The 24,800-nt window shown below is 40.0% G+C and overlaps 1 protein-coding gene across 23 annotated transcripts in view; it reads right to left on the bottom strand.

Annotated features, from left to right (window-relative positions):
• Pard3 (par-3 family cell polarity regulator) overlaps positions 1-24,800 on the bottom strand; it is a 605,457-nt gene that overhangs the window by 371,428 nt on the left and 209,229 nt on the right. For all 23 annotated transcript variants that reach the window (XR_015449461.1, XR_015449462.1, XM_087206780.1 and 20 more), the window contains one exon: positions 12,992-13,172. Coding sequence is in view for 19 of the 23 variants with exons in the window: in XM_087206780.1 (XP_087062906.1) it covers positions 12,992-13,172 (181 nt within the window). In the remaining 4 variants the exon portion in view is untranslated. The remainder of the gene's footprint in view (positions 1-12,991; positions 13,173-24,800) is intronic.

The raw sequence follows: 24,800 nt of genomic DNA on the forward strand, positions 1-24,800 counted from the left end.
CACAATGCTCAGATTTATCAAGAGCAGCAAAGCATTCTCTCCCAGTTCTGAGGCTGGGAAATCCAAGCTCAAGAGGTGAGTATCTGACTTGGTCCTTCCTACCCACAGAGTAGAAGGGGGAGACAGAGCGATCCCACTCTCTCACATCCTTCAGGGAACCCCTATGATTTCCACACCTCCCACCAGGCCTCACCTCCCCACCTGCTGCACCAGGGATCACTTCCAACACATGGGCTCTGAGAGACATATTCAGACCACAGCAATGATTGCTAAATACCTAGAGCTACTATCTCATCCCTGCTTCTTCATTTCTTAGCCGGAATACTTGCATAAAAGAAAACTACCATCTTGCCTACTAGCATTTAGTTACTCATTGACACCATTCAATTAGAAGAGACAAGAACTTGTTTCACAATTGTCCTTTGCTTGCTTTCCTGTTTATTATCATCATGAGCTCTTGAATCTCTTGCAGTAGTGGATACTCTAATTCTCCCATCTTTGGCCAGCAGAGGTCTTGGCTTGGCTCTGAGGGCTTTGGTACCATCCTAGTAACTACTGATAACTTCTTCATTTTCTGGTATAATAGGGTGATTCAGTATCCTGATGTATTTCCTGTCCAGACCCAAATTCAGCCATTTCTTAAAGGAGATCTAACCTCGGTTAGTGGAAAATGCTATTTCCAAAGGAAAGAAAGGACATGAAGAAAGCGTAGTTAAGTGGGTTGCTTATCAATTCTAGAGCTGTTTGTTCATTCTTTGGTGGTGCTTGAGATTAAACACGAGACCTTTACAATGAGCTACATCCCCAGCTTTTTAAACATTTTTTCTACGGAGCAGGCTCTCAGTAAGTTTCGCAGGCTATGCTTGAACTTGAGCTCCGCCTGCCTCTGGCCCCCAGAGTGCTGGGATTACTGGTCTGTTCGTCATGCTCGGTTGTAATTCTCAAACTTTTTACTGAACACATGAGGGATTATTGCTCTTCCCTTCACACTGCTGCTTTTTTCCTTTCTTTATAATGAGTAAAACATACCATAGATTCATTAGCATATGTTCTAGCCAAATAGAAAAACCTTGGATTTTTGTTCATTCTCCTCTAACTTACATCTGTATCCCTTTTCTTCTAGTCTAAGAATCCTAAATCAACAATGGAATCAGAAATGACAAAATTAGAATACAGCTGAGCACACTTAATCTGAAAATCCAAATGGTCCAAAGTCTGAGGTTTTCTGAGTGTTGACATGACATTGAAAGTGTAAACTTCCACACCTGACTTTATATGATGAATCACAGTAACAGGCAGGTGCAAAAAACCTGGGGGTGGTGACACACGCCTGTAATCCCAGCACTCTGCAAGGCTGAGGAAGGAGAATCACAAATTCAAACCCAGTCTGGACAAGTCACCAATGTAGAAAGACCTTATCTAAAAACAAAATGTTTTTTTAAAGGCTGGCAATGTAGCTCAGTGCAAAGGCCCTAGGTTCAATATCCAGGAGCATGGAAAAAGAAAAGAGCTGAATGCAGTAAAAATATAGTATAAAACACAAACATCCCCAAATACCTAAAAATCCAAAGCCTCTCTGGTCTCAAGCATTTCAGGTAAGGGATGTTGGACCTACACTAGAATTCCTCATTGCTTCCTCCCACATGTTCAAAGGAATTTGAGAGCAACAGTGGCAACTTTACGCAGGGAGGATTTCGGTTCTGTTTGCTCGGTAGCTGCACACACCACTCCATGTGGTTCAAATGCCTGAGCTGCAAAGGTCCCCAAAACAGTCATTCTTCATACGCTTGGGACACCAACTAGACACATATTACATTTAGGCATTTCACTTTCCTTTCTTAGTTGAAGAACTGGGGATTATTCTTTATTAACATTTTGTTGAGAACCCGGAAGGAAGCTCCCCTGCCGCCATCCCAAGCTCCTAGGGCAGAGAAAGTGAGCCGGTCCCAGCACCCAGAAGGAAGCTCCTCTGCCGGCATCCCACATTCCTAGGGCAGAGAAGGTGAGCGGCGGGGCTGCCAGAAGCACACCCGCCTGCCCCATGGAAATGAGAACACATGTAAACAAGCCTCAAAAACAGACTTCTGGATCACCTACAGCAACCCCAAAGGGAAATGAGATGGAACACTCTGATACTCAACCACCTGGACTCTCTGAACTGGCAACGAAAGAGGATCTGGGAAAAATGAAATCAGAAATAATTACTCAGATAACAGCAAAGATTGTGCTCATGGAACAAGACATGATTAAAAAATCTAGAGAGGACACATATAAAAAAATAGAGGATCTGAGGAACACAATGGAATCTCGACATATGAAACAAATGGAATCCATAAAACAGATGCGAACAGATTTCCAGGAGATTAAAAACTCCATTGAAAGCCTGTGCAGCAGAATGAACCAATGTGAGAATGGATTTCACAAATAGAAGAAAAGATTGCAATTAGTGACCAGGAAAAGAAAAATTGCTTTAAAATTGTAAAGGACCATGAGAAATCAATCCAGCAGCTGCTAGATGATACAAAGAAGAATAACATAAGACTGACTGGAGTCAATGAAGAAAGAGGAGAGAGTGCAGATGACATAAAAAAACTGTTCACAGAAGTGATGGCAGAAAACTTCGCAAAGAGGGGAAAAGAACTTGACATACAGATAAGTGAGGCATATAGGACTCCAAATAGCCTCGATCAAAAAAAATCTATACATAGGCGTATAATAGTTAGGATTCCAGAAATCCAACAGAAGAATAAAATTCTACAAGCAGTGAGAGAAAAGAAACAAATCACATACAAAGGAAAGCCCACCAGAATCACAGCAGACTTCTCAATGTAAACCCTCAAGGCAAGAAGAGCTAGCAGTGATGTATTTCAAGCCCTAAAGGAAAACAGCCTCCAACCCAGATTGATGTACCCTGCAAAACTATCTTTCAAAATTGATGGAGAAGATACTTTCATGATAAAGAGCACCTCAGGAACTTCATGAATACCAAACCAACACTCCAAAAAATTTTAGACAATACCCTAGGAAAAGACAATGAGGATCACAACCCCAGGAAACCCAGAAGAATGAATCCATTGGGCGTGACAAATTAAATGCAAAGGGGGAGAATCCAACAAAAAGAAAAAGTCATGACAAGGCTTTTAAAACTTTGAACTTCATCTCCCTAATGAGTGTATAATTCAATCTTGTTATTGTACTGATTAGTATTTTTCTGATTCTAGAGTTGCACACCTTTCCTTGTGCTACACTGGCTATTTACCATCTTCTTATGTCTACTTTTTAATTGGGTTGTCTATTAATGAGCTCTAAGAATTCTTTATATAGTCTGCTCATAGGTTATATGCATTGTAAATATGGTCTGTTTAAGGACTTTTCATTTTAATGATGTCATTTAAAATTCTAAATTTTGATGGAATCTCATTTATCAATTTTTTTCTTTTATACATCATGTCTTTTGTATACTAGGTAGTTCTTGCCTACCCTGAATTCATAAAGATTTTCCCTTATAATTTCTTCTTAGAGGTTTATACCTTTAGGCTTTCATATTTAGGTTCATAGATCCCAAGTTATTTTCATGTATGGAAAAAAGGGTTGAGGTTAATTTGTTATATATGGATACCAGGTGTTCTAGTGCCATTTGCTGAAAACACTCTCTCTTCCTTGGCTCTTGAATTGAGTTTATATTCTATAAAATGCTAATGTTAAATAATCTTTCAAAACTCAGTGGACCATATATGTGCGGTTCTATTTCTAGATTCTCTGTTTTATTCAAATGATCTATATGTCTTTCCTTACACCAACACTGCCTTAATTACTGTAGCTTTAGAAGAAGTCTTAAAATTAGGTACTAAACATCTTCCAACACTGGTTTTGTTTTTTAACTTTTCTAGGTCCTTTGTACTCCTACATAACTTTTAAAATTCAATATCCAATTCTTCATTTATAGCAAGTATACACAGACCTGAGTTTTTACATATACCTTGTGTTTTCTAAACCAGCTAAATTCAAATATAAGTTCTAGGGGTTCCTGGAGATATCTGAGTATTTTCTCTGTACATGATCATTTCATCTACATATAAAGATTTTGCTTCTGCCATGCCAATCCTATCCTAATTCTGTCATTTTATTGCCAGACTATTTTGGTGGGCCCTAGGTTTCAAAGTTTAATGGACAGATAAAGAGTAAGCATATCTGCCCTTGTTCCCACCTTAAGGAGAAAGCATTGTATCTTCTCCATTCATATAAGGCATTCTTGGTGGAAGTATGGAGTACATGTCTTTAATCTGTTGAGAAGGTTCTGTTCTACTTCTAGTCCCCTGATACCATGAACAGTGGTAGAATTTAGTCCAATACTTTTTCTCCAGCTAGTAACAGGATCATATGGCTTTTTCTTTTCCTCTGTTAAAATGATGACTTTGGGGGGTGGATCTTCCAATGCTGAACCAACACTGCCATCCCTATAACAAAACCACTTTCTACATACTACCAGATCTGACTTCTAAGAGTTTGTTTTGTTAAACAAATTTCTATCTATGTTCATACTTTTTTCTTCCATTACCTTTATCCAGTTTTAGGATTAGCACAATGTTGAGTTCCTAAAATGAGGGGAGAAGTGTTACTTTTTTCTGCTTTAATTGTTTGATATAATTTATCAGTTAAAATGTATATGAGCCTGCTGTTGTCATATAGGTAGATTTTCAAGCTAGGAATATACTTTCTTCAATAGGTGCTATTCAAATTTTATATTTCCTCCAGAGTTAGTTTCATTAATTTGTCACCCAAGGTACTTCTTAGAAGTTGTCAAATTTATTTTAAAACATATTTTTGAAATATGCTTTCTATATCCTTTTAAATTCTGTAAAATCTGTGGTAATGTCTCCTAGATCTTTTAAATTTTATTTATTTTTTTATTAAATTCTTTTATTGGTACATTGTAGGTATACAACACAATTACATTTCTCATTGGGAATTATACCTTTATATAATGCATCTTGGTTCTTATTTTTTCCCCATTCCTAGCCCTCCCTTCACACCCTCCACCCTTCCCTATTTACAAAGACTTTATTTCCATTTTTTCCATTTCTCATCATTTTTCCTTTCCCTTCTTTCCTTTCCCCTGCCCCTCCCACTACCCCTACCCCTTTGGACCTTTTCTTCCTATTTTACATTTTCGATTATTCATTCTAATCATTGGTACATTCTAGGTATACAATATAATGACATTCATCATTGGAAATTTGCACCTTTACATAGTCTCTCTTGGTTCTTATTTTTCACCCTTGCCCAGCCCTCCCTTCAACTCCTCCAGTCCTATTTACAAAGATTTTGTTCCTATTTTTCCATTTTCTCATATTAATCCCTTTACATAGTCTCTCTTGGTTCTTATTTCTCACCCTTCCCCAGCCCTCCCTTCAACCCCTCCAGTCCTCCCTATTGACAAAGATTTTGTTGCTATTTTTCCATTTTCTCATATTAATCCCATTCCCTTCTATCCTTTCCTCTAGCCCTCCCACTTCCTTCCCCTTTGCCCCTTTTCTTCCTATTTCACATTACCTATTATACATTTAGTCCTTATTTACACTTTCACTTTCTCACACTAGAGAAACTATTCGGTATTTATACATATGTGTCCTATTTATTTCACTTAAGAGTATTGCTTCAATGTGCATCCACTTAGCTATAAATGTCTCTAATTTCTCATTTTTTATGGCTGAGTAGTACTCCATTTTATTAAAAAAACACATTTTCTTTATCCAGTCTCCAGTTGATGGGCATTTGGGCTGTTTCCAAGTTTTAGCTATCACAAACTGTGCTGCTATGAACATGGGCACACATATATCACTGTGGTATGATTCTTTAAATTCTTTGAGGAAGATCCCCAGCAGTGGAACAGCGGGGTCAAATAGGACTTCCAGTCCTAGTTCTTTGAGGTATCTCCATACTGATTTCCACAGTGGTTGCACCAGTCTACACTCCCACCAGCAGTGGAGCGGGGTTCCTCTTTCCCCACAGCCCCGCCAGCATTGGTTATTGGTTGATTTCATGATAGCAGCCATTCTTTCTGGAGTGAAGTGGAATCTCAGTGTTGTTTTCATTTGCATCTCTCGAATGACCAGTGATGTTGAACATTTTTTCATGTATTTACTTGCTATTTCTACTTCTTTGTCTGAGAAATGTCTGTTCATTTCAGATGCCCATTTTTCGATTGGATCTTTAAATTTAGGAGGTCTGATCTTTTTAAGTTCTTTATAGATTTGAGATAATAGACTTTTGTCTGAGGAAGAGCAGATGAAGATTTTTTTCCCACATTGTGGGTTGTCTCTTCACACTGCTGGTGGTTTCTCTTGCTGTGCAGAAGCCTTTTAATAAGAAGAGATCCCATTTGTTGATTGTTTGTGCTAGTTCACGGGCAACTGTGGTTTTGTTCATAAAATCTTTTTCTACACCGATGTCTTCAAGGGTTCTACCTAACCTCTGTTCCAACTGGTTCAGAGTTTCTATTTTAATATTTAGATCTTTAATCCATTTTGATTTTATTTTAGTGCATGGTGAGAGATACAGGTCTAGTTTTAATCTTTGGCAAGTTGAAGCCCAATTTTTCCAGCACCATTTATTAAGGAGGCTATCTTTCCTCCAGTGAGGGTGTTTGGCTCCTTTTTCGAGGATGAGATGGCTGAGTGTGTCTGACATTATTTCTGCATTTTCTAATCTGTTCCACTGGTCCTCAAGTCTGTTTCTTTGCCAGCACCATGCTGTTTTTATCACAGTAGCTTTGTAGTAGAGTTGCAGGTTGGGGATGGTGATACCCCCTGCCATGTCTCTGTTACCTAGAATTGCTTTTGTTATTCTGGGTCTCTTCTTGTTCCAAATAAATTTTTGGATTGTTTTCTCAAGGTCTATGAAGTATGCTTCTAGGATCTCAATTGGAACTGCATTAAATCTATATAGCAGTTTTGGAAGGATGGCCATTTTCACTCTATTAATCCTTCCTCCCCAGGAGCAGGGGATGTCTGTCCATTTTCTGATATCATCTTCAATCTCTCTTTTCAGAGTCCCATAGTTTTCAGAGAAGAGGTCTTTGATTTCTTTCATTAGGATGATTCCTAGGTATTTCAGTTTTTTGGATGCTATTATGAAAGGAATTATTTGCCCTATTTCTCTCTCAGTGAGTCTGTCATTCGTGTAGAGGAAAGCTATTGATTTTTGTGTGTTGACCTTGTAACCAGCTACTTGACTGAATTTGGTTATTAAGTCTAGAAGACTTTTGGTGGAGTTCTTGGGGTCTTCTATATAGAGTACCATGTCATCTGCAAATAATGACAATTTGACTTCTTCATTTCCTATCTTTATTCCTTTTCTTTCTCTTGTCTAACTGTTTCCAGAACTCTATTGAACAAGAGTGGTGATAGTGGACATCCTTGTCTTGTTCCTGATTTTAGTGTGAAGGATTTCAGTTTTTGACCATTTAGTATGATATTGGCTGTTGGTTTTTCATAGATGGCTTCTATCAGTTTGAAGTAGAGACCATCTATTCCAATTTTTTGTAGGGTTTTTATCATAAATGCATGTTGGATTTTGTCAAATGCTTTTTCTGTGTCTATGGAGATAATCATATGGTTTTTGTCCTTGGCTCTATTGATATAGTGTATTACATTGATTGATTTGCATATATTGAACCATCCCTGCATCCCTGGGATGAATCCCACTTGATAAGGGTGTGTGATCTTCTTGATGATCTTCTGCATTCTGTTTGCCAGTATCTTATTAAGGATTTTTGCATCTATGTTCATTAGTGAGATTGGCCTATAGTTCTCTTTTTCAGTTGGGTCTTTCTCTGCTTTGGGGATCAAGGTGATGCTTGCTTCCAGGAATGAATTTGAGGGTATTGCTTCCCTTTCAATTTCATTGAAGAGTTTAAACAGTAGTGGCAGCAGTTCCTCTCTAAATGTCTTGTAGAATTCAGCAGTGAAGCCATCAGGGCCCGGGCTTTTCTTAGTTGATAAGTTTTTAATTATTTTTTCAATTTCATTGGTTGATATTGGGTTGTTCAGAGTTTTTAGGTCTTCTTCATTCAACTTTGGTAATTCATATGTATCTAGGAATCTGTCCATTTCTTCTGTGTTGTCCATCTTATTGGCGTATAGGTTCTGGAAGTAGGTATTGATGATCCTCTGGATTTCTCCTGGGTCTGTTGTAATTTCACCCTTTTCATTCCTAATTGCATGGATTTGGGCCCTTTCTTTCCTTTTTCTGACAAGGTTGGCTAAAGGTTTGTCAATTTTGTTGATTCTTTCGAAGAACCAACTCTTGGCTTCATTGATTCTTTTGTATCATTCTCTTAGTCTCCATTGCATTGATTTCTCCTCTGATCTTTATAATTTCCTCCCTTGTATGAGCTTTGGAGTTGTCCTGCTCTTCTTTTTCTGCCTAGATCTTGATATTGTAATTTTAAAAATGTGTAATTGATATTGTGTAACAGGAAGCAAAGGTCTAAAGGAGCAGGGGAAGTGGGAGGGGTAGGGGAAAGGAAAAAAGCGAAAAGAAAAAATATGAGAAAAGGAAAAACATGGAAACAAAGTCTTTGCAAATAGGGAAGGGTGGAGGGGGTGAAGGGAGGGCAGGGGAAGGGGAAAAAAAATAAGAACCAAGATACTTGTGCAAAGGTACAAGATCCCAATGGTAAATGTAATTGTATTTTATACCTAAAATGTACCAATAAACTTAATGGGAAAATAAATAAATAAATAAATAAAAATAAAAAATAAAAACATTTTGTTGCGAGTGGTACTAATTAATATTAGTCATTATGAAATGTGGTTTTAAACCTGAAAATGTAATTGCTTTATAATCACATAAAATATAATATGGTTATGAAATCAAGTGCACAAAACAAAATAGAATAAGTCTAGCTTGTATTTCATTTCCTTTACGCTATTTTGTCCCTTCCCTATAGGTATATATTTTTACAGTTATCCAATTGTATGTTATTTCTTTAATGTAAGTAGTAGTCTTTCACTATATGACATTTTATTTACCTTCCTAATTCCTAAAATACATTTTTGGTATTTAGGAAAGTTTACATTTTTATTCTAATAATCAGATATGTAGTAATATTTTTGTGTAATTCTACCTATAAGCAACATTTTCTTGCTGTCTATTCATTACTAGCAGCACTTTTATCATTGGCTGATAATCACATTTTTGCCCTCTAGTTTAACACCTTCTAGCCGGCCTGAATCACCAGTGCTGCATGCATGACTCCCATTGGGTGGCTTGTACCACTGGTGGTAGGAATGAGTCTAATCACTTTTATCAGCCTTTTTCTAATAAAATTAATAAAAAGCCAGCTGATTAAATAGGTTCAAGTCACCTGGCAGCAAGATATGAATTATGGCCCCACTGTCAATCTGTTAAGGTTTTGTTCAGAGCAGTACTTGATATACTAGACTCAATAATGTGTTTCTCTTAAGTTTCAGGTGCTTTGGGATTTCTGACCTTGGCACGATGACATCTAGGCTGAACTGTGCTTAGATGGAGGAGACGGTGCTGCAGGTAAAGGATGAGTAGCAGCGTCCTTGGCCTCTGCTCACTGCCAGTAGGACCCCTTCCCACCATGACAACCAAAACTGTCTCAAGACGTCCTTCCGGGAGGATAATCACTCCAGGCTGAAAAACCACTGATTGAACTAAACCAAAGATTGGTTTTTTTAAACTTTTTTTTCTAATAAACTACAAAATAGCTCAAGGCCAAATGAATGGCAACTTCTAGGAAAACACAGAAAGGCCTCTAGATAAGAATTCTGCATAGTAAACCCAAACCTACCTTGATATCCAAACAACACTCACATATTTACTGGGGGAAATTATTCTCTACATCCTTTCATCAGCTTCCACCAATGCTTTATAGAATAAAGAAGATAAATGAGTTCACTCACTGGAAAACAGAAAAGTTGCTCTTTGTGCGAGGCAAAAACTAGGAAGTTATCTGAAAGCCTTTATATTGATCACATCCCTGATTAGAGTTGATCATTTCTCCACTGAGCAAGTATCTTCACCTTGCTGGGTATTTGTTTTTCAAATCTGTAAATAAGAACCCTTGATACACGCAGACCCTTGATAGCAAACAGGGCTCCTTAGTTCAGCTCCGGACTCCTAGGCCCTCAACAGAGCCTGACCAGCACAGACTCAGGCTTTCGGTCTGGATGAAGGTCACTCAGCTACTATGAAGTCACCTGAACCAACAGATGATGTGTGCGATAGGTAGCCGCTGCATGACCATGAGCCTTGTGTATAGATGCTTAATCGGGACTGACCCAGTGCCAGCCAAGGCCATAAATCTAAACAACCCTAGCACATAAAGATCAGAGAAAAGCCAGCCACGGGATGGTGCAGGCCTGTAACCCCAGTACTCTAGGAGGCTGAGGCAGGAGGACCACAAGTCAAGCCCAGTCTGGGCAACTTATAAATGAGACCCTGTCTCAAAGGAAAATAAAACAGGGCTGGGGATGTGGCTTAGTAAGAAGACCTTAGGTTCCAGCCCAGGCACCACCCCTCCAAATCACAGTAAGAAAATAAAATTTGCACTTCATTGGTGGTCACAAGACAGGACATATGCTTGAAGTATAATTTCCTTTACACACACACACACACACACACACACACACACTCTCACAATAAAAGGGTGATTTTTAGTTGAAAGCACCATTTAAATTTCAACACACAGGATCAGCCAAGGTAAGTGGCTATATATGAGAAATGCGGGTGGAATTCAGAGGAGGCAAAAGCCAGAAATTGACGGAAGAAATGCTGTTTCTTCTTACCCTAACACAGAAGACTCACCATTCCGCCAAGTTCTCTCTATGCTACAATTAGAGGTGCGTCCTGCTTTAGGCAATGCACACACAAAAATCTACAAAGATGACAGGAAGCTCTGCATTTAAATATAGACAGTAAGTATGACTGATGATTAAAGACACTAATTCATTAAAGACACTATGGCCCAAACTTCAGGTACCTGAATACTTGCAGTATTATTTCTAAAAGCTTTTAGCTATGCTTTTATACACAGACTCATTCTCAGGAGATATTCCTTAAATCGTGGGCTTAGTGAGTCTGTAAGAAACCAAAGGGAGTTGTGTGCCACCTCACACGGCCTGGTACACCATGCATTCTACACACCCGCCTCCTCTCAAACACCACCAGGACTAAGTCCAGACAGACGGACTCAACAGTTTATCTTCATTTTAATCAAATCTTATTTCCAAAATATCAATTAAAAACATACTTGCTTATATATGTGTACAAATAAACTCCAAATTTCCTGCACATGAAGAAATGAACAAGCCAGGTATAGCGATATGCACCTGTATTCCCCCTTACTTGGGAGGCTGAGGCAGGCGAATTGCTGAGCCCAGCCTGGACTACACAGTGAGAGGAAGAAAAAAAGGGAATAGAGGAGGTGGGAGGAAGAGAGGAAAAATAAAGGAACGGTCAACTAAAACGGTGGCTATTTGACTCCAGACTTCCTTGGCAACAGCATCCGTGGCCTTGGGTCTGATCTGGTCGCGATGACGTACAGCACTGGTAGGAAGTGGCCGGCGTCCAACACAGCACATGGAGCAGACATGCCCAGTGCAGCGCCTTCCGGAGCTCTGCACCTCCAAGGGGCATGTCGTCACCGCTTTCTGACGGACTCTCAGATCTGCGGTTCAGGCTGGATTCTTAGCATGTTCTCCTCACATGCACTTCTTCTGCAGAGCTGGTGTTGGAGCCCAGGGCACTGCATGCTCAGCACGTATTCTTCCCCTGAGCTACGACACATCCCCGACCCTTCTATGCACCTTGAACAAATAGTGGAAGCAAAGGTAGCTTACGAACATCTAGGAACACATTTCTAAAACTCTACAGGTTGCCAATAGTGTGAAAAATGGGAGCAAGAAAAATCCAGATAATTGAACTTCAACTATTATCTTTCTTTACCTTTGGTGAGAATTACAACTTACTGGTCAAGTAAGCCAAACCTGTTAATGAAATGGACCAAATCGCCTACTTCTCTTGCATTCTAGACAAATAAACCATCCATCCCAAATGGTATCTATCTATATTCTATTCTTACACATTATCCATTTTATGTATATATGTTATTATCAATCTGCAGAGGAAGATCTACAATCAGCAAAACCACACAAGACCAAGTTTCCCACTGGGAAAACTGAAGCGATTCCAAATACAGTGCCTAAGAGATAAGTGAGCTTTAAAAAAAAATTTTTTCCCCCCTGAGTCAATGTCTCGCCACATAGCCCAGGCTGGCCCCGAACTTACAGCGACCCTCCTGCCGCAGGCTCCCGAGTGCTAGGACTGCAGGCATGCACCACCACAGCTGGTGTAAATTTCTTAAAACAGACCTTATACTGAATAAGAGCTCAGAAAATTATAAACACAAAATATTATTTCCAGCAAAAGTATCTGACTTTTCTAAGTAAATCTTCTAGAAATAATTAACACAGTTCTTCAAACAAATGTCGGGGAACCGTAGCAACCCCTCACAGAGACACCTGCTGCCCCCCAAGCCCCCTGGCCTACAGATGTCCTCCAACAGGGCTCTCCCAGGCCCCGGAAGACAGCTTTGGCCTGAGGCCTCTCCTTCCCCAGCTCCTGGCATGAAGTCCAAGTAGCCCGAGCAGGGGCTGTAAGTGAGCCACTGTGAGTCTGCAGCGCTGCGGCATGCTTCTGGGAAGCCCTCCCATGACCACTCGCCCTTCTAACATGCAGTGAGACACACAGAGAGGAAAATCCAGGCAACTACAACAACTGCTATCTATTAAAGTGTACAGACTGCCCACTTCTCGTGAAAAGGCCCTGGCCGGGTTCTAAACGTGATCAACTTCTGATAATGAATTCCACTCCCAGGAGCAGGGGCAGATGGCAAAAGCCCACGGCCCTGCAAATGAGGAGGAAATGTGCAGAGGGGAGAGAGCTTTCTTTCACTCACTTGCGCGGAGCACGGAAGGCGTGACCTCGATCTCACTCGTGGCTCGGTAAGGCTGGAAGGCAGAGACAGTGCCGGCCCCGAGCTCACTGCCGAGCGTCTCCGGGCTCTGGGTCCCTGTGGAGCTGGCACTGGTGCCATCCCCTCCATGGTGTGGGTCTTGCTCGTCAAACACGGCTACCAGCTGGAAACCAGAAGAAAATTTGCATCAGTAAAACAAGGCATTTAAATCACTAAACAACATTAAATCACATTTTGATATAAATCCATGGTGAAAAATTACGATGTTGTAAAAAAGACAAAAAAGCAAAACCCCAAAGAAATTGTGTTTCCCTTACGTTTGATGCTTTACTTTCACATTCCTAAACTGTATGTTTTGTTTGGAAAATTCTAGGGGTAAAAAACAATAAAATTGATATCACACAACAGTAAAACTGAAATAGATTTAAATCTTTTTAAAAATATAGGGCATGCTGTTAAATGGAAAGAAATGCAAAAGTGCATGTGTGCAATGCGTATAAATGTGTACGTGCAGTTGTACACGTACGTGCAGACATCCGATACAAGCTACCCACTATATATGGAGAAGTGGATATTAAAAGTTATGTATCTGCTCATTGCTCCACAAAACATGGAAAAAAGAATAAAAGAAACTACTGAAATGAGTTGCTTATAGGGAGCAAACAGGAATAGGTTTGAAAGAGGGAATGGGAATTAACGGGGGCAATAATGGGAAATGACATTCTGAGCACATTTTTCTGTGTAGGTCAGAACCACAGTGATGCTTCAGTTCCTAAAACTGAAACAAATGCCTGAAACCAAACAGGTTGGAAGGCACATTAGGGGGTGGGGAAACGGCGGTCCAAAATGGCACACAAACAAATGAGTAATATGACCACACTGAGTAGAGTGGGAAAGAGAATTAGCTTAACTGAAAACTGCACTTCACATAAAGCTGAAGACAAAAAGGACTAGCACCCAAGTACTGTGTGCCAGTTAGTAACTTTGCTTCACGGAAGTGCATGGCTTAGCGATTCTCCCTCTACTACAAACACACACGTGCACACACAAGTATGCACAAACACACGTACCAGGAATGAGTAGAAAAGTGAAGATATTCTGGACAATGAAATCTATTGTTCAGAAGTTACAAATAAGGAAAAGCTAATTCTGTGTTGGTAGGTGGGAATCAGAGACATTGTACTAACTCATGATTTTCACAGCTAGACACAGGGATATGTTCTGAATCGGCATCCCAGGTGATTCTGCCAGTGTGGGTATCCCAGAGTACAGACAGTGGCCGAGGCAGATACATCCACCGCTGGGTGTGGCGAATCAAGAGTGGAGGTACACATTGGACAGGGAAACTACTGCTGCCTAATGAGGCATACTGTTTTACCATGAACGTTTTTTATAAGGAGTACAGTCAAAAACAATAATTAAAAGTATATACATTCTGCAGTTAAGTAGCCATTTATCATCCTATCCATATCATACACTGTACAGAATTGTAGGTGCTATACTTTCACACGCCTAGCGGCTAGGTGGGCTTCTTTCTACCAGCATCACCAGAAACACATGAGTTACACTATGATGTCACTAAGAAAAGGGAAAATTTCAGCTCCACTATGGAACCAGCATTATATGTGCGGGTCACTATTGATGGAAATCTCACGATGCAGTGCATGACGACAGGCAGGCACGTGCAGTGCTGATGTATATGAGGTACAAACAAGAAAAAATACAATGTTTAAATAAAATTTACTTCAGTAAGGGACATGTTGCTATTAACTCCCTCAAAATAAATCCCTTTACTTCAAAGACTTAATAGCATCATTCTTGCCACTTTCTGAAGCACTTCTGGAAGTCCTCTCTCGTGAGTGTCTTTAGTTGGGCCATCGTGGCTGTCTCAGTGTCCCTAATCAATTCAAAATGTGTATCCTTCATGATGACTTTGACTTAGAGAAGAGCCAGAAGTCACACAGGGCCAGACCCAGTGATGAGGCAGATGCAGACACAGCATGATGTTCTAACGAGAATGCCCTTCCCCCGGCTGGCACACGACAGTAGCACACTCACCATATTTTTTATCACACCTTGTAAAGACAAGAAAGGACAGCCAGTAGCAAAAGTGGTGGGGTAAGTGTTAGAAGTGGTGGAGGCATGGGGGAGATTAATGGAATGTGTTTTTTACTACAATAAATTTGTAAAATTCAAACATTCACCACATATTTTTATTACCCCTTGTACTTCCTGGCTGTGTTAATTGAAAGGCATAGAACAAGGCTATCTAGTTGCTGATATGTTGGTTCCTAATATTATTCTCCAATAAACGAAACAGGGCTCCTTGGGAAAGTGGCTGATTTTAGGGCTGGGGGCAGGAAAAACCCAGAATAAACTGGAATGGCATGTGATGCTGAGAGTAATAATTATTCAAAAGTGATGAAGGCACAAAGAAGAGAAGCAGATGCCAACTTGATGGGGCTACCTGTGTCAAAAATTTCAACAATAAACAGTCCTGGTGTAGTGGTGAGTGCCTGTAATCCCAGCACTCAGGAGGCTGAGGCAGGAGGACTGCTTCGAGTTCAAGGCCAGCCTGGCCAACAGAGTAAGCTCAAGGCCAGCCCGGGCTACACAGTGAGACCCTGTTTCAAAAAAGAAAAAAAAAAAAAAAAAAAGCAATGACAGCATTGAATGATAACCCAAAGAATAAAATAACATCCATGGTTTCATAAATGGTCAAAAACAGACAACTCTTCCCTACTGTGGTGTTCCAAATAATATTTGGGATAATGGAAATAGAAGTCATCACTAGGCAACTTCCACAGTAATAATTTGTAGATGAGATCTACCAATGGATGCTAAAGGTAATGCATGGGAATATGATGACAAACGGGTTATGTTCACATCTCTAAATGACTCCCCATGAGCTGTTTCAACTAAAAAAGGAAGAACAACTTATCACTGCAATGGTGAAACATGGCAGACAACATTCACTGGTGATAAGATGCGTCGCTATCATGTGACATCATGTGCCCAAGTGCAGGGAAGAGGAGACGATATCACTTCTGCCAAACATGTGTAACTTCAATTTAATCTCGAGACATCAGACAAACCCCAGTGGAAGGACATTCCACAAAATTACACTCCCAGAGCAAAAAGGTCATGGAAGTAAAAGAAAGAATGCTGAAATTCTGTAAATTGGAGACAAAGGAAAAATGAGAACTTCATGGAATACGATCCCTAATGTATCCTGGATTAGAAAAAAGGGTGTCAGTAAAAGAGGCAAAATTTAAATAAACTCTGAACCTTAGTTGACAGTACTGATGCAGTGTTCTTTTTGATAACCATTTTGTGATTATATAGGACGTTAATATATTTCAGATAAATGAAGGGCATTTCAAACAGTCTACTTTCCAACTCTTCTGGAATTTTAAAATATTTCAAATTGAAATTTTTAAATGTTATACACTAACATGGTACTTATGAAAATAAAACACACAAAAAGTCTAACACATTCCTATCTCCATAGTCATTCACCTACAATCCACAGCAACTAAGATCAGCATTCCAAGAGGAGCCATTGGGTATGGCAGAAATGAATCACCTCTGCTGGCTCCAACCCATGCTTTTTCAATGCCCATATTCCTATGAGTCAAAGGATAGTAAGATACATCCATAGATGAAGGACAGTATTTATAATTACAATCCTTATTTCATAGTTCTGTCATTTTGAACAAGTGCATTTTCATGAATATTTGCATATCATTAATCAATTCATGAAATAAAACCATTATAACATCATAGAGACATGTAGACAAACAGGAAGCTCAGAACCCTGCTGTGGTATAATATATAATTAGCTGATTAAATAATCCAGTGGGAGGTTAAGTGTCAAGAAGAAAGCAAAGTATGATGAATACTTGGACCACTCATCCTTGTAATAAGCAACATAAGCAGAAAGAAAACCTTAATGGCTACAAAAAATGGAAAAGTGTTTGTAGGTATACACCAAAGTTTCCATGTTTCCTAAGTACATCAGCTTATTTATCTGACATTCACTGGCAAATGTCTTCCTGTACTAGAAGCCCTGGGATGTGGGATTAGCAAACTCTTCCTGAAAAAGTCAGAGGGTAAACACTTTCACAGCTGTGGTCCACATTATTTTAGTTGACCCTGATAACACAAAAACAGCTATAGACAGCAACACACAAACAAATTGAGTGTGGCTATGTTTAAATAAAACTTTATTTACAAAAGCAGGTAGTAGACAAATGTGCCCTTGGGCTGCAGTCTGACCACCCTCCCCTAGATTGTCTATCTTTCAGGAAACACCACATTTTATGCTTTCAATTTAGGAATTAAAACTAAAAATCAAGGTACTTCTGCAAGTCTGAGAAACTAATAATATCCATTTTGAGCTCTTGATCAGGACTTAGGGTTTCTACACTTGATTTTAATAATATACTTTTCACAAGGTATGAGGCTTAATATGCATTTTGAAGATATTAAGTTTTGACATTTTGGTGTTTAATTGGAAGCAAATGAAATTCAAGTTTGTTATTAACTTTTCACAATGATATTTTTTCTAAAGAATTCAGTCCTTTCTGCAAACTGAAAATGGAGACAGAAAATTACACAGAATGAATCTTTAAATGCCACATATGATGGAAGAGCTTATACATGTATATTAGTTTCAATAATTATCCCCATCATTTTTAGAAAACAAGGATTATGAAATCTGGATGGTGTCATGAACAAATGCTGTTTGAATTTCAGTGGCAGAATCACAGTTGGTGATTTGCAATATGCCAATAACACACAATTTTACAGCTTTCTTTTAAACCAAAATTTAAGTGCCAGGTGCAGATATGAAGTAATTTTGTGTTAAATTAGGAAGGATATATAATTTTAGAAAACCTACTCTACAAGCATACATAGCAAAAGAAAATGGGACCTTCACAAACACACCATATATTAAAAATCTCTACCATGACCTTCAAAAAGTAAAGGAAATGTCTTTTGAATCTCTGAAATGCAACTCAATTCTGTATTTTGACAGATGGAATCTTCATTGCTGTCCATGAAGTAGATCACTTTCTAAAGTTCATGTTTAAAATTTTCAATAGTTATTACTTGATCTCCCTTCTGTCCCATTTACCAGTCAGGTCTCCGTGAAAAAAGACAGCTGGATTTGGAGAGCATCCACAAGTGCCACACATTTTCCACATACTTCAGGACCAGTCACTTTAATTCTCGGAAATGTAAGAGCCTTCCCAAAGAAAACCTGTTACATAAACATCACACATAAATGCTTCTACGCCCACTAGATCCAGTGTGGCCACTTTAATGGGTAAAATGATGAGCTGAAAGCCCACAGTTGCATGGAGCATTGACACTCAAAGCACAGCATCTGGAATGAGCTGCTTTTAAAACCAGCTGCCACCTTGTCTTTTAGATGACCACTGGTGAGAGCACTGACCTCCTGAACATCTCCAAGCCTTTCCTGATCTGGAAACGCAGGTGGCAGTTGTACTAGGCAGAATGGCCGCAGTTGGCCATGTACCAATCCCTGCCATCAGTGAAGGAGTTTACAAATGGGGTTCAGATTACGGACCTTGAAATGAAGAGATTGTCCTGGATTATTTGGTGAGTCCCATCAGATCACCAATCTGGAAAGTGGAGAACTTTCCCTATCTGTGGCCAGAGAGAGATGTCAGGGAGAAATGCCATATTGATGGCTTTCAGGATAAAGAAAGAGAGCTCTCAGCCAAAGAACACGAACAGCATTTAGACGGCCAGGAAAGAGATTCTCGAGAACTCAAGAAAGGGACACTGCTCTGCTAATACAGTGGTTTGTCCACAGTGAGACTTCCATCTAGAATTGTTTAGTTAAGGTCTTAGTTACTTTCTCGTTGCTGAGACACAATACCCAACACCCACAAGTTAAGCTCATAGTTTGTGCAGGTTTCAGTCCATAGTCGGCTGGCTCCAAGGTAGGGTGGCATGGCAGAGGGGTATTGCAGAGAAGAAACAGTCCATGGCAGAACAGACAGAAGGCAGTGAGCCTGTCTTTCATTTTCCTTTTATATTCCATCCAAACTACAAACATATTGGTTGGTGCCACCCACACTCAGATTGGGCCTTCCCATTATCCACACCCAGAATTATGCTAAACCAATCAGAGGACTAATTTAGTTATCGCATGTCTTTAATCCATATTCACACACCCTTAGTCCATATTCATTCATCCTAGATCCAGCCACCTCCAAAAAGCCCCATATATGAGGGTATGAGGCTTTGGGGAGACATCTAGATATAAGCCATAACAATCAACAAACTTGCATTGTTCTAAGCCACAAGTTTTTGGTAATTTCTTATGGCAGGAAGAAGAAACTAACAGTGTCAATGCCTACTTGTCATGACAAATAAAGAGATAGGGTATATCAATTTTTAGAACAGAGCAAGCACACATTTATCACTTGACTATTCTTAAATTATATGGTGGTGATTGACAAATGTGGATTTTTTTTTTATAAATGTAAGGATCGGTTCCAAGAATAATGCAGAATGAGACAAAGCTTAATTGGTGTGTTTTGGTTCTACATAGCAATAAATTGTTTCAAAAAACTGGAAGTTGGGCCTGGTGGTGTACGTGTGTGATCCCAGCACTTGGGAGGCTGGGGTGGGAGCATCACCACAAGTTCGAGACCAGCCTGGGCTACATAGTGAGTTCAAGGTCAAACTGAACCATATATTGAGACCCTGTCTCAAAAAGCCATATAAAAAAGTTGGGAAAGGAAAGGGAAAAAGCTTTCCTAGAAAACGCTTTTTCCAACATTTAAAAGCAGAAAAGTTCTGCAATTGCTCCACTTCCCCCTCGGTGATATGGCCAGAGATGAAGTAATGACAGGATGAATCTGAGATTGGAAATCAAGGCCACCTGACTTCAAACAAAACCCTCCTGCTTCTAGAACCACCACCACATCAACAGCACGGCCCACTGAGTGACTGCAGAATATAATCACCTGCAGGTCTCTAAAAAGGACTCTGTTCGTTCTTGATTAACCAAAGGTAATAGCCCACCCTGCCAAATCAAGGTAATTTTGAGGCCACCACCTAAAATTTTGCTGAATTCACCTGAAGGTAATCAAGATAATTGCGAACAATTCCATGCTGGTGATAGCATCACTCAGTCTTAATCAGGGAGCCTTTGAAAAAAAAAAAATCAGAAGAATGTGCAGGTTCTGCCTTGGCTTCATACAGGAAAATGGCAGGTGATTTAGGTCAAGTAGTTGCTTGAAAACCTCATGCCGCGGCCAGCTGTTTATTAACATTGAAAGCTCTAAAGGTTTGCCATCACTGCTCAAGGTTCAGCATCCACACACATGCAGAATGCACTTTATGGCCACCTCTCTTGAGAGAGCTCTCTCCATGTCTGTTTTCTTCAGCAACAGGCTAAACACATCCTCGGGAAGCTGACCATGACAGGTCGCAGGAATGTTCCCGGGATATTTGATATTCATATATGGAATTACTTGACTCTGAAATGGAGGCATAATTCTTTAGAAAGGCATACAGTTTTCACCCGGGGAAGACCCAAACCACGGGGAAAACTAAAACTGGGAACGGCCTCCAAAGCCCGCGCTCATGTGAAGACGAGAGGACGCCAGCGGCACGATTCTACAGAATCGACGGGGTCAACAGCAAGCAGAGCTGGGAGCTCATCTCTGAGCAGCGGCAGGAAGAGTCATGGGCAGGTCTGCCTACAAGAGTAAGTGCAACGGGAAGTAAGCCCAGCAGCACTGTGAGCACTCGGTAAACTGCATCCAGTTTTCCAAAACTTAACAGTAAAGACCAAGCACCTGGACATACCTGTGTTTTACACTTGTGGTGAGGCGCTCCGGTAACATAACTCTGGATTACTGATTATCCAACAGTCACTTTTCCTTCCCAGAGGTTAATCTATGAATTCCTATGATGAGGATTGTACCATGGAAGCACCTTGAAAATTTTGTGGAAAGTATCAAAAAAGGTAAATTTCATCAAGTATCTGGGGGCTCCCTTTACTCATCCCTTATTTTAAAAATATTTTCATTTACAACTGTCTCCCATAAAAGCACTCTTCATCACGTGTAGCACTAAAGGAAAACTAACTAGGCAATAACGTGTTTATGTAAATTAGCAGTGTGTTACCAAACACAGGAAAAGAAATCTGATAAATCTTTTTTGTTTGTTCATTTGTTTTTTGACACAGGGTGTCACTTTTATAGTTCAGGCTGCCCTTGAACTCATGGCAATTCTCCTGCCTCAGCCTTCCAAATCCTGGGATTCCAGGTGTGTGCCACCAGCTGAGATAAATCTTTAATTATTGCCATTTCAAACAACACATCATCTAGGAAAGGGCAAGACATTTCCACTCCTACCTGGACTTGGGGAACCACCACCATGACTACCTGTCAGAGGTCAGAGGTCACTTGTCCCACAGGAACTAAAGGCATCCAGTAAGAAGGTGGCATCTCCCCATGGCAGATGCCTGAGATCTTCTGCTCCATCTGGAAATTACAGTGAAAGATATCCATCCAGCCAGGACACTCCTCCATCCCGGTGGTTACATTTCAGAGCCGAGACTCAATTCTGCCATTCCTCAGGGGAATACACTCTATCACCCACCAAACCTTTAGACTAATTAGATTCCCGGTTTGAGAGTTATGTTCAACTAATAGCCTTGGATATGTGAAGCACAAACCACAAAGAAAATATGCAAATGAACATAGCTGTGAGCAGCTGACCCACTTGTCAGGTACAATGGCCCCCGACATCATGCGTGTCACTGCCCCATCTGTCCCTCTCTGTGAGATTACAACTACATCATACCACTCCTTAAGTGACAGCAGAAAGCCAAGAGCACTCAGAAGGATAGAGGCAAAGTAATTCTGAAATTGGTTAATAGCATACAGAAATTCTCCAAATCGGAGGAGATGGCATTAATCGTGATTTTTTTATCAGGAACACATACATCTTTCTCTCAAGGAGACCATGGTAAGACTGAGAAATAACCCCAGAAGGAAATGTAATGATACAGTAACTAATTATTAGGTAGACATGGAGAAAAAGGAACTATAAAATCAATTTGTAAGCTTTCTGATGACTAAACTTACTTTAATGACAGAGACACAATACCAAATCCTTAATCATTCTGAGCCTTACTTGCTATCATGGTTCATTAAAAACTCATTTAAATACAGTTAATGTTTTACTGGATGAGTAAGCAAAACAATTGTAAAAGAATATATTTGGGCCAACGAAGTTTTGTAATAGGAATACATGCTACACCAATAAAACCAGAGTCACTACAGGAGAACCTCAAGTTTGTCACTGGAAAACTTTAAATGTTATACATGCAAGATTAATTCTGTGCTTCATCAGCGTGTTAAGAATTAAGTATGTTTTGGCTGATGAAAAAAAGCAGACCCAAAGCATAGTGAAGAACTGAAAAATACCATGAGCTCGCTAAAGGCTAGTTACTTCTCCTTCTGACTAAGCTAAGAATAGCAAAGCCCTGGCATTCTCTGCCTTAATTCTACCATGAGATGGGACAACACTGTGCCTCAAGCCCGGCTGATTTTTTCAGATTTTGGAGGCTACTCTCCATCATCTATGAGGTCCCTCGTCTACAAGGTCCTCACACCCTTCGACTCTTAACATTTATCTACCTAACAGTGAGTAATGCACGTAAGTAGAACACAACAGCATGCTATGTTTTAGCCTGTGGACAATCTGGCTTGACAGTCCATACGGGGAACATATGTATTCAGGAATAGCTGCCATGGTAAATCCTAAGTAGGAGAATCCTGCATGAGTCACTTCCTCAATAAATGCCAATCTGGGGATCAAGGATTTCACCTTTAAAATTGTATCAGAGAAAAGTCCAACATCATAGAAGAAATAAGGTTGAATGAAAGGAGCCAAAAACCACAGGTGTATGCACACACCCCCATCCCCATGTGTGAACATAGCCTCTCAATATCTTGCCCTGAGCTCTAACTAAAAGTCGCAGTACCAGTCTTGCAGCACCAACCACGATGCTACCCAAACTTTCAGAAGCAAGTATACTGCTACTCTCTTCCTAAACTAGAGGAATCACTGCCCCACCCTCAACTCCAGGTTCCTCTCCACATCATAAATCCTCTCTAATCCCTACCCAGGCCTCCCTCATTCCAGAAACACAACTACAATCAACACCAGGCAGGACCACACCCTGATCTTTTGCTCACCTGACTTCTCCTTTTATTTGGTAAGATTACCAAAACAAGGCTGAGCTCCTTAGTTAGGAAAGCCCTCTTTATACCTTTCACCTTTTAAACTAAGTGAGACTGAAAGTGAAAGCATGTACAACTGTCCTGGAAACCTTGTCTAGATATCCCCAGGTCACCCTCCAACCCTCCTTCCACCTGCAACCAGCAGGATCCAAGCCTCTGGGTGGAAACAAAGTGAGAGCTCCACTTAAACTACCACCACTGCCTTGCTACCTGCATCCCAGCTCTCTGCTGGAGCTCGCATCAGATGTCCCCAAAACACAGGGGACAGACGTCCGCCTGTTGTTGCAGGAAGTAACAGTATCTTCTACACCTCAGACATTCACATCCTTCCACTAATCAATGCATCACCTAGTTCACTGAATGCGTTAAGAGAAAAATCAATAAAGTTTCCAGTCAAATCTAAGTATCTAGCTAATGCTTTATTTTTTGGCAATCAGTAATAGAAAACTTTCCAGCCTACAATAGTTGGAAGGATTCCTTCCTTAGTTCTAAATTTTGTGAATTATGTTTAAAAATAAGAGCACTAGAAAAACAAAAAACAACACTTGGCTGTGGCTCTGGTGGATCAATCAGAACTGGGAAGTTGCTAAGCAATTTGCACTATGTCACCCACCAAGTCGCCACACAGCTAGGCCTGGAGATGATCCGGCAAGGCCAAGCAGATCATTGTCTCTGACCTTCAACAAGAGAGAATACTGTATTCCCAACTCAAAGAGCCAGCCTTGCTCCCAAGGCAACCTGCCAGTTCCTCAGAGGACTCACCTGGGAGTCAGGAATCCCTTTAACCAGTGACGACCCCCAGGATCACTCAGCTCCTGATTAAAAGCAACATCAGAAAAATGAGAGTTTAACTCTTTAAAAGAAAAAAGGAATGCAGATGACTCTATTCAAACAGGACAAGGGTGGGGGGGGGGTAGGGGTGTCATAAGAGAAAAAAGCTGAAGTGCAGTTGCTACTAAACAGTGACTTATTATCAAATTAAGGTGCCTAAAAGGTGCTAGTTTTGTTCCAAGTTCTGAACAAGGAAGTTCAATTTAGAATGATGCATAATAAAAAAGCTGGTATTCATTCTGACAACTGGGAGCCAATATTAGCAAAAGATCAAAGTTCAATCTATTTGTTTTGTAAAACATAAGCCCAATGTTACATTACAAAATGACTTTCAGTTTAATTTGCATGCAAAAAAGAAAGAGTGCGATTTTTAAATATCCACCCGGGGCAGAGATGAAAAAGCTTCAAACATTTTCTAACTTCTTTTTTTATGTATATATATTATACTCATTATTTCAATACCTTCTACAAAAGAGAGATAACAGTGTCCTTGACATTAGCCCAAATTATCTTCAGTGTGCGACACAATGCTGATTAAATTAGGCTCATTTTAATCAACTGGCAGGTTTATTCAAAAAGTAACTAAATAATAAAATTCTTTTATCAACTCTTCATTACTTTAACCTGTTTAGCAATATTTTTAAAAAGTGAACACAGAA

This window comes from Heterocephalus glaber, unplaced genomic scaffold (assembly GCF_053883595.1).
Source record: "Heterocephalus glaber isolate CG9 unplaced genomic scaffold, H.glaber_assembly_v1.0 deba00000738, whole genome shotgun sequence".
Lineage (NCBI taxonomy): Eukaryota > Metazoa > Chordata > Mammalia > Rodentia > Bathyergidae > Heterocephalus > Heterocephalus glaber.